Below are 15567 nucleotides of genomic sequence, written 5' to 3' on the forward strand. Positions count from 1 at the left end.
TTTGGAAAACCCTTCTTTTCACTTTCTCTCTGGATATTTGAACATCATCTCTTGACTTGAACTGTGTCATGTGTTTACATTTAGTTAAGTCTTTGGTTAAGCGCTGGTTAAGTAGACGGTTAAGTAGCATCCTTTGACTTCACAGCAGTGAGGTGCAGGCCAGGGAAGTTGGTGAGAAAGCTGTTACTTGGTCCCCTCTCCTTTTACCCTCAGCTTGTGCATTGTTTTCTCTCCTCTCCGACCCTTCCCTAAACTGTTAATGCCACTAAAACAGCAAGGCTGGAAACCGTCCCCAGGCTGCTTGCTGCTTGGTCAAGAGTTGGGACCGAGGGTCCAGGAGGAGGGGAGGGTGGGAGCAGGAGGGGGTGAGAGGAGGAGGAGGAGAGAGGGTGGGAGCGGGAGGGGCAGCCCCGGGCCACAGAAGCAGGCCAGCTGGCCTGGGCAGCCACGTTCCGTGGCTGGTGGAACGGGACCGGGTCTGGGCAGAGGAGACGGTCGGAGGCTGGGAAGGGGACACTGGCCTAGCAGAATAAGCACCGAAAAGAATAAATGTGAGTGAAGAAAACATGATTTTCTTCATTTCTGTTTGCAGCTGCTGTCCTCTGAGTGCTTGTAGATATGGTTGAAGTCATTCTGTTGAGAAAATGTTATGTGGCGAATTGGGGTGGAGGCTTAAGGAAGTGATCAGATCAAAATGCCCCCCCCCAGGGCGCTGTCCATGTGAAAATAGTAAAGGAAAGAACGGATGAAAAGACGGACTGTCCTGGGATTATGGCATTCTCAGCCCCTTCTGCTATTGCCTTGGAAAAATACCTTGTAATATTTGTCTTGGATGTTTGTTATATTGAAGTGGAAACATTTCAAGTGATGCTCAAGTCATATTTGAGTGGTAATCCAACCCAGAGATTCTGAGAATAGCACTTAATACTTATTCACTATTAAAGAATCAGTGTTTTGATGAAATGCTGTTATTATATCCAGATAGATATTTTACTTTGTGGGGATAGGGAAAAGCCAACATGGAACATTGTAAAAAAAAAAAAAACCTTTTCCTCAACCATTTTGCTACATGTTACTCTGTGTGCAGTGCCTCTTATTTTGTTACTTCTTTGAGCCTCAGTTCTTTCTGGAAAGTTTTTGAAAGTCAAGTTGCAGTCAGCTAGAGTTTTTGCCAGTTGAGATACAACTAAATTATTAAATTATACGCATTTTGTGGCTGTTCCTATGACGAGAGTATATTCTAGATGTTCTTTTCAGTAGGTCATTGAATCTTTTTTACTTTATGGGGCGGGAAGAAATGCATGAAGGAATTTGAATTTAGAGAGGCTGTCTTGCATGTGTATCTGGGCACTGGCATTTAGCGTCTGTAGAATCAATTGGCAGTGGATCTTTTATTTACCTATTAGGATCTCAGCTAAGATCATCAAGCCGTGCTTTGCCAGATATATTGGAACTGACTCGATGGTACAGAAATGGAGTGGAAAGCAGTGAATCAGAAATATTTGTGTCTCATGAGGATTTTAATGTCCTGTAAAATACCTGTGTATATAATGGAGACATGAAAAATTATTGGAAAAGTAAAACTGGCCCACTGGCATAGTTATTCTTTTCCTTACGAGCAAAAAATAGTCACTGTTGACTGGAGTGTGTTTTGGATTAAGAATCATTATCAAACCTCAAATTGCCTGAACTGCCCAGCTCTTTGCCGAGGCTGAGTGGCAGCTGTGGAGCAATCTTGGCTGCAGCATTGGGTTCTCTCTGGCCTCTTGGCTTCTAAGCCTTCCTTTCATGTGTAGCCAAGTGAAATGTGAGCTCTGCAGATGCCGGGGTCTTGGCCAGGCTGCAGTTTGGAAAGGCTGCCGAAAGCCCGGCGGTCAGGGGCCGGGCGAGGCCATGACTCCCAGGCCTTCCAGGGCGGTAACCGAGGGGCTCCAGGGCTCCGGGCACATTTCCGCACGAGGCCAGGCCTGGGCTGTCAGGTGATGGTCTTGGCTTCATCCTTCAGATGCTGCACGAGGGAAATGCAGCCTTTATTGTGCTTCATTTGCTTAACCATTTATCCTTCATCTTTCGCAGTCTGCATGGGAATCAGTCTTTTAAAGATCAGGGACACTTGCTGGTTTCCAAAATCAGGGTGGAATTTGTTTCATTTAATATGGGAAGCCTTCTTTGGGGGAAGTTTGACACACACTGGCTTTTCAGCCTCTTGGGGTTTAACTGGGAAAGCACAGCAGAGAAGGACAGGGCTGGGTGCCTGGATGTCTGCTGGTGGATTAGGTCGCCCTTGAGCTCGGGGTTCCTTCTCAGAGGCCCCTGGCCGCTGGGAGAACCCGATTCACAAGTCAGTGTGAGTCGGTGCGTTTCCGGCTGCAGTCGGGGATGTAACCAGGCTGCTGTGATGCACATGACTGTTCCCTGAGGTTTTGTCCTTGCTGCTCATTGTGTTAAGAATGTTGGATGCTTTTAGGAACACTTAGTATATTTGCTTTGGTGGGAAAGTTAGTAAGTCTGTTAGGCTGCTGGGGCATGGAAACGATCTACGGAGAAGTAAATTCCTTCCTATGAGAAAAGAGCCGTCCTGTGGGTGGCTGGGGATCTGACAGGTCTCCCCAGGCAGCAGTCCAGAGCCATCCTGATGCCGAATCTGGGTCTCGGCGCCTGCATTGGGCTGGCATGGATTTGGACAGAGCGGGCCAAACAGAGCTCATTGAGATGGGGAAAAAACCGAGAAGACAGGCCCTGACGGTGAATAGAGCTACTTGTCACCGCGTGGGTGGTAGGGTTTTCAGTTAATTCACACAGCCTTCCAGTGCCCTGCACGGGCCCCGCCAGGACAGGCTACAGCCTCACATGGGACTCCATCCCCTCTAAACGGGGCGTGTCAGTGCATCTGTAATTTCTTCTGTTCACCCAGAAGGTGGAAACAAGTGTATGCCTCAGAAACGCGCCCTGTGACATCCCAACCCCTTCCGCGGAGGAGCTGTCCTTGTGTTGTTAGTGTGTGTACATCAGAATGTCGGTGCTGTGTGAATCACTGCAAAAGCAGGAGCGTCCAGGTGCAGACATGGACACCTTTTCAGGTGCCCTGTGTCCCTGGTGACCCGCTGTTCCCGCTGGGCGGTGGCGGTGACGGCGCTTCTGCCCCCCGGCCGCCTGCAATGGTTTACACGTGTTACTTCTCGCGGTCCTCACCGTACCCCAAAGACGACATTAGGCCCAGCGAGGTTCACCTGCTCAGGATCACACAGCAAGTGAGCCGCTGGGCTGGGATCCCGGCTCCGAGGCTGCCAGTCACGTCCCGAAGGCTGTGTTCCCAGCGTCACTTCGCTCCAGGCCTTGTCCCTCCTCCGGCTCTGGCTCTGTCACTTAGAGTGATGTTTATTGCCTGTTTACTGTAATTGCCTCCAGCGTGCCTTGGGAAGTATTGTTAAACTGTGATCGCCAGCCTTCCAGAAACACACGATGAAGGAGAGAACAAGGCGGGGCACTCCTGTGAGGGGGGCAGCACCTGGGAACCTTCCCTGCAGCCGGCACGGGCTGGACGGTGAGCCCCGTTCACAGGACCGGGTGGCGCCAGCGTCCCACGGGGGAAGCCAGGGTGCCCAGCGGAGCGGTTGACAGGGTTCGGTCAAGGCTGGGTGATGGGGGCCATGTGTTAGCGGCCGGCCTCGAGAGTCCGAAGGCACTGGAGGGCTCCGAGGACATCTCCAGCTTCTCGCAGAGCGGCTCCTGTCTCCCAGACGCAGCGTCACGTGGCCCAGGCAGGCCCGCCGCCCACCCTCAGCTTTCCACAGCCAGCACCGGGCTCTTCCTCTGATGCCAAACGAAAATATTTAACCAGAGAACGTTTGGCCAGACTCTAGATCTCTGACTAGACACTAGACTATACTTGAAAAACTGTTGTATGAAGTTCCGTTGCCATCAGGGTATAAAACTTTGACCCGCTTTCTTGAAAGGGGATGGGAGCAGGGAGGGAGCAGAAATAGGACTTTAAAAAAAACTCGTAAAAAACTCCAACTGGTCAGGCGCATGCTTTGCGTGTCGCCCACCCCCGGCCCATTTTTCACCCTCCGGCTAGGCTCGCCCGCCTGGCCGGGTTCTTGTGGTGGCCTCTGTGCTTCACGCCCGAGAGAGGCCCAGCACTGCCTGAAGGACACAGCGATTGAGGCCCTCCAGCCTGTCGCTCCAGGCCCCTGTAACCCGCCTCTGCCCACCTGCGTGCACGCTGTGCTTCTGCTTCCTCCCGAGCACCAGGTTCTTCGTCAAGCCCGGTGCTCCTCGTCTCTGCCGGTGCTGCCCCGCCCTACCACGCCCCACGCCCCGCCACGCCCCACGCCCCGCCACGCCCCACGCCCCGCCACGCCCCACGCCCCGCCACGCCCCACGCCCCGCCACGCCCCACGCCCCGCCACGCCCCACGCCCCGCCACGCCCCACCACGCCCCCGCCTCACCACGCCCCACGCCCCTGCTTTTCTCTCTTTCTTCTTTTCCAGCTTTGCCTGCTGACTCCTCTGGCTCCTTGAGGACGTGGCTGGTGTGTCGCTTCCTCCAGCAAGTGTTTGATTTTTCCGCCCGCTCAGCCCCAAGACCTCTGCCCTATGCTGCTGTCACAGCTCTGTCCCTGCGTCCCCGTGTCACTGCAGTCCCTGCCCTGTGGTCTAGTGACTTCTCCAGCTTTGCCCCTTAAGGGTGATGGCTGTGCCGTGTCCCTCTTGAGATCCTCAGCACTCGCACACCATCTGGGAAAAAGGAAAAGCTGGTAAATGTTTTCTGGATGTGAATAAATGAATCAGTATGCGAAAAGCAGGAGCCCAGGAGTCTCCTTCAGTGGTTGACACTGGATCTCTTTGATGTGCCGTTTACCCTCTGAATAAGCAGTGACCCGGAGAGGCCAGAGGCCATCTTAAAGTGACAACTAATGCTCAAGAAAGGGCATTTCCAGTGCCACCCAGGAGTATTATATTCATTGCATTTAGTGATTAGATTGCCCAGGGGGCACACACACATTTCAAAGTTGTCATTTAAAACCATAATGTGATGCATTCACATTGAAAACCCCATCTGTTAGCATCTCAGCCTAACCGTGCTCTCTAGGCAGGAAAGAGCAAAGGTCAGTGATTGTGTGTAGGTTGTAAAGCCTTTGTACGATCACGGGTTATAAACCCTGAGCAGCCAGCGGCAGTGACTGTCCTTCTCAGGCCATTTCAGACCCCGGTACAGAGACGCCCCCGGCACATCGTTGAGTTCACGAAGGAATAAGAGCTATTGCCCACAGTAAAAGCTGTTGGAAAAGTTTTACCCAAAAGCCAAACTGATTCATATCAGTCAAGCTTAAGAGCAGTTAGCAAATTAATGAATTGTGCTTCTAAGTTTTTCTTTTTTGTGTGTGTGTATCATTTATCCTGCTGAGTAAAGTAGTTAATATCGGAAATTAAGTTTTTTATGAGTTTCCAAGTTTTATTCCAGGAAGCCGGACACAGCGGTACTTCCATGTACAAAAAACCCCGAGTAAGGTGAAAGCCCTGCTAAATTAGCTAAATTAACCCGTGCCATCTCTGGGGCCAGGGATCGTCTACTATTTGTTTTGTTTGCTCTTGGTGACACACACACATACAGTTTTTTATGTGACCTTTTCTTCGTAGGGCAAAGTGTGGATTTGACCTTGACTTAACAAACCATGATGATACAGTTGAATTTTCAGACACCTGGGAACCGTTCTTTCATTAAAACTTTTCTATTTCCTTCAGGGAATACCTCAGTTACCATGTGCCAAAGCATTATACAACTACGAAGGCAAGGAGCCCGGGGACCTTAAATTCAGCAAAGGTGACATCATCATTTTGCGGCGACAAGTGGATGAAAATTGGTACCACGGGGAGGTCAACGGGGTCCATGGCTTTTTCCCCACCAACTTCGTGCAGATCATCAAACCGTTACCTCAGCCCCCACCTCAGTGCAAAGCACTTTATGACTTCGAAGTGAAAGACAAGGAAGCTGACAAAGATTGCCTTCCGTTTGCAAAGGTAAAGGTAGAGTGTTGCCTCCTGTTTGCAGGGTCTTCTCTGTACCCGGATGCACTGCCTGTGGCTTCTGTTGCCTTTTGCAAAAACGTACGATAGTTTCACGTGAACTCTCTCTCTCTCTGTGCTTCTAAACATATCTGGAAGCAGGCTTCTCAGAGTCACAAAGACAGTAATTTTGTGCGCAGACTGTTCTCTATGAAAGATAATTTTGGTTGATGCTCTGTGTGGTATCATTTTCGTATTTGGGACCTAAATGTAATTCTAAGCTACGTTTCAGGGTGTGTGCGTGCCACTCGGGGATTTTGATTCCCTGAATTATGTATAACAAAGTGAAACATCATCACTTCCTTATTTTATATGTAAATGTCTTTGCTGAAAAGCACACAAGACTGTGTCTACTGAATTGATAAAATGCTTTGGAGTTTTGAGCAGAATGTTTTGGGTTTTGGTAAAGAAAAACAGTAGGATGTGCCCTTCAATGGGCCTTTGGTGTTTTATCAGAGAGAAAGTGAAAAGAGCCTGAGAATTAACCTGAAACAGGAGTTCAGGGGGCCTGGGTGGGATGTGAGGATGCAAGTTGTGGGTCTAAACAAAATAAGCCGTCAGCCCCTTGTGTGGAGGGGCTGCTAGTTTACAGCTGTCTGGTCTGAAGGGGATGCCAGGCTGACTGATGATTACCATTCAGTTCACCTGCTCCTTCCATTCACGTCCTGAAGACATGTCATGGCGTTTTTATTCATGTGCTCTTACAACTTGAGTCCCCTGTTGAAAAGAAAATTAGGTGGCGAGCTTCCTGGGACCAGGTGGAGTAATGTTGGTTGTTTCTTCAGGACGACGTTCTGACTGTGATCCGCAGAGTGGATGAAAACTGGGCTGAAGGCATGCTGGCAGACAAAATAGGAATATTTCCAATTTCGTATGTTGAGGTAAGTCCGTCTGTAGATACGTCAGTCGTGTTCGTATTCTGCTGAGCAAATCATCTTCAGTGTGCAGTGTGAGCTTTCAGAAATCCTCAGGACAGTTTCCCAGTGTAGACATGCATCCTATCTTTGCTGCACACCTTAAACGGATACAGTGTTACCTGCCCATTATGTCTCAATGAAACTAGGGAAAGAAAAAACAAAGACAAAAACCTAATCTATTTAAAAAAAAAAAACAAAGAAAAAACGCCCTCATAGCACAAAGCCCCAGGAATGCACCAGTTCTAGATCATGGGGTGGAATTCCTCCACCCTGCCCTACAGTTCCTGAGGACCAGGCACTGGTCCGTTTGGACTCTGTACTTTGTCCCCTGCTAAGAGCATCAGTGTATCTGTTGAGTGGGACCCGGGCTCCCTGCCGGCCCCTATGCTGCCTGCAGCCGCTTGGTTCCATTGGCAGCTCTGGGGTCAGAGGCTGGTGGAGGTCCCGACTGAGGTGGTAGATGCATGTATTTGTTTACATGTTTCTTGCATATGTGCCACTTCTCAGAACTGGGACAGTGATTTGCATGGTAGCCTCCGGTAAACATTAAATTAAATAAGCAATGAACCGCCTACACCTCATCCCAGCGATAACATCGCCCCCCCCCCCCCCCCGCCCCCCTTAACCAGCTTTACTCGGAAAGGTATGACCAACCCGATTCAGCAAAGTCTTTTTAGGAATGTGTGCAAAGTAACCTGTTGTATTATTTTAAAGAATAATACAAATTAAGAACGAACTAGGAAGTTACCATTTACATTCAGCCTTATTACGTCATATAAACTTTCGTGTCCTTTAGTCATAAGACTTTCATGCCAAAAACAAAATTGAAGGTGTTCTCAAGGAATGAAACACCGGCCCAGACAATCCTGTAAGGTTAGCGAGGTCACAGAAGGCTTCTAGGAGGAAGCGAGTTCTTAGTGATGTCTGTCTGATGGATAAAATAAGAGTTCACCAAGAGAAATGGAAAAGGTGCATTTTTATGGCAGGAAGGACACTCGTGCAGGACGACCAGCACATGCATAGGCCAGAAAGTAAGAGACAGCACAGACTGGGAAATTGAAAGTAATTCTCTTGTTTAAGACATCAAAACTTGTATGTTAAGCATGTGAAAAAGGAAACCCACACCACTCAGGTTTCCATTTTTGCATCTGAGGCGCTGACATGATTCTGAGAATGAAGAAAACAACAGATTGTGTCATTGTAGCCAGTGTTCAGTCTGCCCCACAGGCAGTGAGATTGCTGACATTTTCCTAAAAACTCACCTAGACTACCGTGTATCCACGGAAAGGTAATTCAGAACATGTACAAGCCTTGAATTTTTTCCATATCCTGCAGATGTTCCTGTTTATTAAAATGTTTTTTCCTCCTTTGAAAGTAAACTATAGAAAAACAAATTCTTAGCTCTCAGCTAATCCTTCCTGCACATTATTTACATGTTCTAAATGTGGTTACGGAAAGTTACGCGCATTTCCAAGTATGTGAATAATTAACAGTGAGGAGTGTGGATACTAAGCAATGAGAGCCTGTCTTCACTTGCTGGGCATTAGCAATACTGCATGCCAGCACTTGGCGTGTGAGGCGTAGAAGCGGATTGCTGTGCTTTTGTTACCGGGCAGGTGTAGGATTGCATGATAGGCATGAAAGATCCACCCACCGCAAACCCAGAGTCACCGAGAGTTACTGAGTCGTGAGGATTATTTACTCTGACTTCAGCTGGGAAGATAAGCTTCTGCCCAAGTGGACGGGACTTTCATTCTTCTGCCTCTTTCCTTTCACTAGAGTATTTTCCTCATTTGAACCACAGCTCTGCCAGTTGAACAGATCATCTATCTTGGGGGAGACTGCAAGCTTCTCTTTGATGTCAGGCCATCGGATGGAAGTTTCTGGCACCTGGGGATTAGCATGGGGTCCAGCCTTTAGGGGAAGATTTCAGTAGCAACCTACCAAAATTCAGCCATTCAAATAAAGCGTAAACTGTCTTGCAAGGCAGCCTCACATGGGGTGAAGCCAGCTAACTAGGGGAATCAAAAACGGGGGCTTTTTTCCTGAATGATGTCTTTCTCTTACTCTGTAAACCCCTTTAGGGTCCAGACTGGACCTCACTATAAAAACAGACCGTGTTGCAAAAATCCCTTTGTAAATTGTTTTCTTATACCTTGTAGACATACATTTAGGTTTCCACCCGTGTTAGGTGCTTTTGCTTTTTTCATGGTGCTGCGCCCCCAAACTGTTACCCCCCGAGGTTCCAGAAGGTTGCGTGTGATGATGTGTCTCAGAGAGATGTGTCCTATCCACCGAAGTTTGGAGCTCAGATCGGACCGTGACCCAGAGGATAGCGATGGTCCCGTAAGAGAATCTCAGCACCACGTCTCGTGAGGAAGTGAGTTCAGAACGGAGTCTCCAGCGTGGCGTCTGAGCTTGTCACAGGCCCAGCAGCGGGACCTGGAACCCCAACTCCTGCTGGGCGGCTGGTTTGAGGAGATGCCCAGGGAACTTGGCTGTGGCAGAAGCTCTGGGGGGTGGGATGCAGGCCTGGAGCAGGACCGTGGGGTCGAGGTGGGAACTGAGTGTCAGCAGTGGGTGAGGAGAGAGCTGAGTGGGGGGACCCAGGGCGGGAGAGGCGCTGCTGGGGTGTTGTGCCTGCCCCCTCCCTCCCCCCCCCCCCCACCTCCCTTCTCCCTTCCCCTTCAGCAGCAGGACTGTGCATCCCCCTCCCCACCTGTATCACAGGAGGTGAGAAAACGGTGGCTTGTGATTAAAGTACCAGATTCTTCAGGGTTTGAGCAGAGAGGGAGAGTCTGGTTGGGGGTGAGCAGGGAGAGAACGGCCGCATGACTGTCCTCGAATTCCGCCCCTTGGGTCTCTGTAAAGAGGAGGGGTCTCTTGCCTTGACCACCATCACGGCCCCCTGGAGACTCCCAGTGGAGCCTCGAGGCTGTGGGTTGTCTTCTGTAGGGAGGGTAGACGTTCCTTGGGGAAACCCAGGGGACTCTTGGAGACACCACATCAGGATATGTGTTTAAAAGGTGTTGTTTGTCAAGGACTGAATGCAGTTTTAAAAAGGAATCAGTAGCTTGTTACTTTCTTTGTTCAAAAATATCAGGCTTCTCCAAAACAGAGTGGAAGATTTTAACGCCCTCATTAATTCAGGAGCTGACTCATTCACTTTTCGTGGTCATTTGGACAAAGATGACATGTCTCACAGCAAGCCAAAATTTTGGATGAAGTAAATGCTGAATATGGCATTTTGGACGATTGTTGTATATTGTAGGCTTACGAGCTATACATCTTTATTAAATGTATCATATAATATTTTGATTCCTAGTCATTCATGTAAACTATCACTTACCCAGTTTTTTCAGCCAAAAAAATTGTTTAGCAGCTCTGCTGCAGATAGAATGTAAAAGTGAGCATTCCTCACGGGCGGGTGGCATGAGGCGGGGATGGCCTGTTAGACAGCTGGCTGTCTCTGTGGTTAGAGCCGAAGGGAAGGGCTGCATCCCTTGGGCTAGATCTCTGCCCTGGTGTCACCTCTGCGGGCACACCTGCCCTCACCACCTCGTCTAGAGTGGTTATTCCTCTTTACCTGCTTCACCTCACATATAAGGTGCTGTGATCCTGGAAAAACTTGGGCTCCGAGCCCAGATGGATGGGATTCCAGTCTTGGCCGGACCATTGGTTGTTGGGGTGACTTGTCTCCTCATTTGTAGAACAGTGGAGCCCCCAGGGTGAGTTTGTCCAGAGTGCTGTGTGCGCTGCCTGCACCTAGGGGTAACTGCCGCCGTCACCACTGTTCTCATTATAACGCCACACGTTGTCCTCTGGAGCTGTCTTTTCTGTGGACGTTACCGTCTCCCAGTGTCTGCCCTGCGTGGACTGTGAGCTCCCAGGGTCCAGTGTCTTGTCCTGTGGTTCACCCGCTCTCTCAAGGTCCCCGCACAGCGTCTGCCCCTGGTCGGACCTCGGTAAATGCTGGTTGAATGAATGAGTGAGCAACCCAAGGACCTTTTGAGCCGACACCGGGAATGGACTGGGTTTAGATGTTGCCAGCTTTGACAGTTTTCATCTAGAGCTCCCATCGTTCACAACCCGGCCATGTATTTTCTCATCGGTTTATCTTAGTGTTGCATCTGGATGTCACCACCCTTGAAGCACAAGGTCTGTCCGGTGACCTTAGGGAGATTCTTTTTTTTTAATGAAGCTGGGTAAGTACATGGTTATGCCTGGTTTAGAATTTTCCAGCTAAAGTAACAGTAGCAATACTCTGGAGCCTCTAAGGACTATCTCCTGGACACTTTGAGATGGATTTTCACTCGCTCGACTGTTCCTTTGGCTCACTTAGAGCAGAGGTAGGGTGGCCTAATTGTTAAGGATAGTCATTATTTTAAAATAACTTTATGGAATTATTGGTGACATATAATAAACTGTGCATATTTAAGGTGTAAAGAGGTGTTTGCTGTTTTCAACTTTCAGACTCAGACAAATCTTGGGAGAGATTTTTATGGCCAGAGGACAGGACAGTGTCATCAGCTCTAACTGTGGAAAGTCACATGTGTGGGTTTCCAGGAGCACAGGGGGCTTTCGGGGGAGAGGGATAGCTTCCTTTTCTGTGGACGTGGGGACTTGGGAGAAGACGTCTGTGTTTCAGGGAATTACAGGTACAGGTTTAGGTACAGGGTTTGAATTTGCCAAGGTGCCCCTTGGAGGAGCTAAGAAGAGCATTGTTCACTTTCCTTCTTAGAGTCTTTGCTCTAGAGAATGAGAGCTGAGGATCAGAATCTTCGGCTTTGATCTCTTAATCAGAGAGAGCTCACTGAAAAATATAAAAAGATATTCTGTCATTCATATTTTGGGGTGTATTCTTTTCCCTTCAAATGCAAAAGTGAAATGTTCAATCACTGAAATCATTTTTTTAAACAAGAAATGTAGCAAAATTGGGGGGAAATTGGAAAGAGAATTATGATATTGCTTGGCTTCCAAATACCCCTTCAATTCTAAAGTGAAGTGATTTTTATAAAATACATTTAGAGAGGGCTTCCCTGATGTCGTAGTGGTTAAGAATCTGCCTGCCAAGGCAGGGGACACATGTTCGAGCCCTGGTCCTGGAAGATCCTACATGCCGCAGAGCTACTAAGCCCGTTGAGCCACAACTATTGAGCCCACGTGCTGCAACTACTGAAGCTCGCCCACCTAGAGCCCATGCTCTGCAACAATAAGAAGCCTGCGTACCACAATGAAGAGTAGCCCCCGCTCTGTGCAACTAGAGAAAGCCTGTAGACAGCATTGCAGACCCAATGCAGCCAATAAATAAATAAATTTATTTTAAAAATACATTTAGAGAAATTGTTGCAAAGTCAGGAAGGCAGTTGGTTGCCGCACTGACTTTCTTCCTCAATTTGGAGGTAAATTAATTTTTATAAATAAAATTCATAGATGTTGTTGAGGAATCAGTGAGAGAGACTTAGTCCGTGCCCAGCGTCACACGTTCACCTCCAAGGCTGGTTGGCTGACTGCACTGGCTCTGCCTCGAGTAGCGTTCTCAGCCCTGTGGGCTCTGTCCTGCCCTGCGGGTTCTCGTATCCTCTGGGTGTTGTCAGCTTGGTGCAAGTAATAGCGGCATTTCGTTCTGCCGCAGTGACGGAAGGGAAAGGGAGCTCTGGATTCCGAATTTCCCAGGGCGGAGACAGATCTCTGGACTCCAGGAAAAACCCCTGCTCACTGCAGACAGCTTGAGGCAACCCGGCCAGACCCAATCAGAAAAGGAGCCTTTTAATTAGGTAAGGATTTATTTAGGGCCGTTTCTGCTCCATCTATTATGCGGCAGCCTCTTTCCAATTTAAGAGTTTCCTTTTGTCTTCCATGGGGAAAACATTCCGAGAGCTGAGATTCGAAAGATGGGTTAATGTTTACCGAGTTCTTGCTGCATGAGCGGGCAGTTTCTGGCACTCTGGGTAGTTTCACAACGCATGAACCTGCAGGCGTCCTGTGGGGCCTGGAGCAGAGGCCGCGGGTAATGACCAGTTGGTGCCTAATGTCCGCAGTGCTTTCCCCCGGGAATCCTCAAGTTCTTGAGCCTGGCCGTATCCGCCTGGGCTGCCGCTAAGCTGGTCTGATGATTGTTCCTGGAAAATTCCATACTTTGGAGCTGCTGCCTTTACAGCTCACCCGGGAATGTTTCTTGGTCCGTTGTCTGTGGAGAGCTCACCGTTTCTTCAGGGTCCTGATGAAAACTCTCATTTCTCAGGAAGCCGTTCTTTCCCCATTGTCCTTCGCAGAAGCAAAACACAGCAACCCTCTCCTTGTGTCAAACTTCCCCGGTGCGCAGCTTGTCTGTTCTTAACAGCCTAGCACGTGCCGAGAGTGTAGTGATGTGTGTACAGGACTCAGTGTTTTCCTGTTGTCCTGGAAGCCACATCATAGATTAAAAAAATATATATTTTTAATGATTTTATTTCTATAATATAATCAATCCCAGGAGAGCTGGAAAGGAAAGAAATAACCGTTAGGCCCCCTCACATATAATTTTGGTCAATATCCTTCCATGCTTTCCCGTGCGCTTTAATGTGACGGCGCATACGATTTTGCCTTTCTCTACACTGTTATAGTCCTACTAACCATCAGCTTTTGCGACTGCATGATAAACATTCTAGGAGCTAAACTGTAATTTAGTTATTTTTCAAACAAGTTCAGCATCTTGTTTAGGGACGCCCAGGTAGTCACTGAGAGGTGAGTTGCGGTCTTTCTCTGACAGCCCACGTCCGCCCTAGACCCCTGCCCTGCAGTTGCCTCCGAGCACGTGATGATAGCTGGTCCTCCTGAGGTTGGTACAGAATCACCGTCATTATCAAGCTTCGCTTAAGAAGTGTTTAGGACACGTTGATTTTTCATCGAGACCAATGACAGCTTTTCAGGTTGGAAGACCCAGAAGGTTAATTTTCAGAAATGATGAACGATTCAACAATTTCAAATAACTGAGGTTGCTTTTCTTAAGAGAAAATCACACGGTAATTAAAACCACCATCTCTTTTTTAATTTTTTTAATTTTAATTTTAAATTTCTTTTATTTTTTATTTTTTTTTAAGAACATCTATTGAGATAGTTAACATACAATAAACTGCATATATTTAGAGTGTACTATTTGGTAGCCCAATCTGCCAGTTCATTCCCCCCCAACTGTCTCCGCTTTCCCTGCTTGGTGTCCATATGTTTGTTCTCTACATCTGTGTCTCTATTTCTGCCTTGCAAACTGGTTGATATGTACCATTTTTCTATAGTCCACATATATGTGTTAATATACGATATTTGTTCTTCTCTTTCTGACTCACTTCACTCTGTACGACAGTCTTTGGGTCCATCCATGTCTCTACAAATGTCCCAGTTTGATTGCTTTTTTACAGCTGAGTAATATTCCATTGTATGTATGTACCACATCATTTTTATCCATTCATCTGTTGATGGACATTTAGGTTGTTTCCATGTCCTGGCTATTGTCAGTAGTGCTGCAGTGAACGTTGGAGTGCATATGTCTTTTAGAATTACAAAACCACCATCTCTTAAGGTCTTAAATTTTGTTATTGGAAATTCTTATAAGATTGCTCTATACATCCTAAATTTGGTAGTAGCTAAGGCTTTTTAAGAAGCGAAGTAGGTGCATTTTAATTAAGCAAGGGGTGAGGCCTGTCTCGCGTCCTGAAATAGACGGGATGGGTGTCCTGCCCCGTCCTGCACCGTCTGTGGCGTCTTGCTGATGAAGCCCCTGGGAACAAGCTTTCCTGTCATGAAGGGGATGTGTTTCAGGAAGAGTGTTGGGAGGTGGTGAGGAGCAGCCGCCCTGGTGACAGAGGAGCAGCCGGGCCCCCAGGGCTCACAGGTGTGTGAGGGAACATCTTTGCAGGCAGGAAGTGGGAGGAAGGTCCCAAACCCGCGTGCAGGGTCGCCGTGTGTCCTGTTCTGTGCCGATTCCTCCTTGCGGTGGCCTTGCTCCCCACCCGCGACCCCCCACACTTTGGGTTCTGGGGGAGGAGGGTACTGTTTGTTCACCAGTTTGTTAACTGATTTCATATCAACGTGGAATTTGTCCATGTGTCCTGTCACATTAGCAAATTCTTACTTAGAATTTAGTGGCAGTTCCACATCCTAAACCTCCTGAGATGTATGTATGCGCATTTCTTCCCTCGTGTTCCTGCATCTGCTCGTGAGGTCCTTGAAGATGAACTGTCATTGACTGTATCCTTTGGGTTAATAGACATTTCTTGTTTTTGGTGTATTTGGTGAGCAAATACCAAATAGGGAGAGACACACCCCAAACCTAGTGTCTTGTCAGACTAGCAGCACAGTGCACGGAGCTGGCCCAGGCTGTAAGTCCACCGGGCTCCGTCCTGGGCCCCGGGATTGGCGATCTGTCACTGCAGAGGTTCCGGTGGGCCTGCCCTTCCGCCTTGCCCTTTGCGGTCCAGCTCCCCCCGCCCTGCCTGCGTGGTCGCTCCTGGTGTCTCTGTCGTCCTGGGATTGGGCCTCTCCCTCCGCACCTGCTCCCCGGGCAGGGCAGCACCGGTGCACCTTTCCCGGTTTCCATTTCAGG

The 15567-nt window shown here is 48.5% G+C and overlaps 1 protein-coding gene across 2 annotated transcripts in view; it reads left to right on the top strand.

Moving 5' to 3' along the window:
* SH3RF1 (SH3 domain containing ring finger 1) overlaps nt 1-15567 on the top strand; it is a 162520-nt gene that overhangs the window by 102793 nt on the left and 44160 nt on the right. For both annotated transcript variants that reach the window (XM_057722044.1, XM_057722045.1), the window contains exons 3-4: nt 5749-6024; nt 6855-6950. In XM_057722044.1, coding sequence (XP_057578027.1) covers nt 5749-6024; nt 6855-6950 — 372 coding nt within the window. The remainder of the gene's footprint in view (nt 1-5748; nt 6025-6854; nt 6951-15567) is intronic.

This window comes from Hippopotamus amphibius, chromosome 2, assembly GCF_030028045.1.
Source record: "Hippopotamus amphibius kiboko isolate mHipAmp2 chromosome 2, mHipAmp2.hap2, whole genome shotgun sequence".
Taxonomy (NCBI): Eukaryota; Metazoa; Chordata; class Mammalia; order Artiodactyla; family Hippopotamidae; genus Hippopotamus; species Hippopotamus amphibius.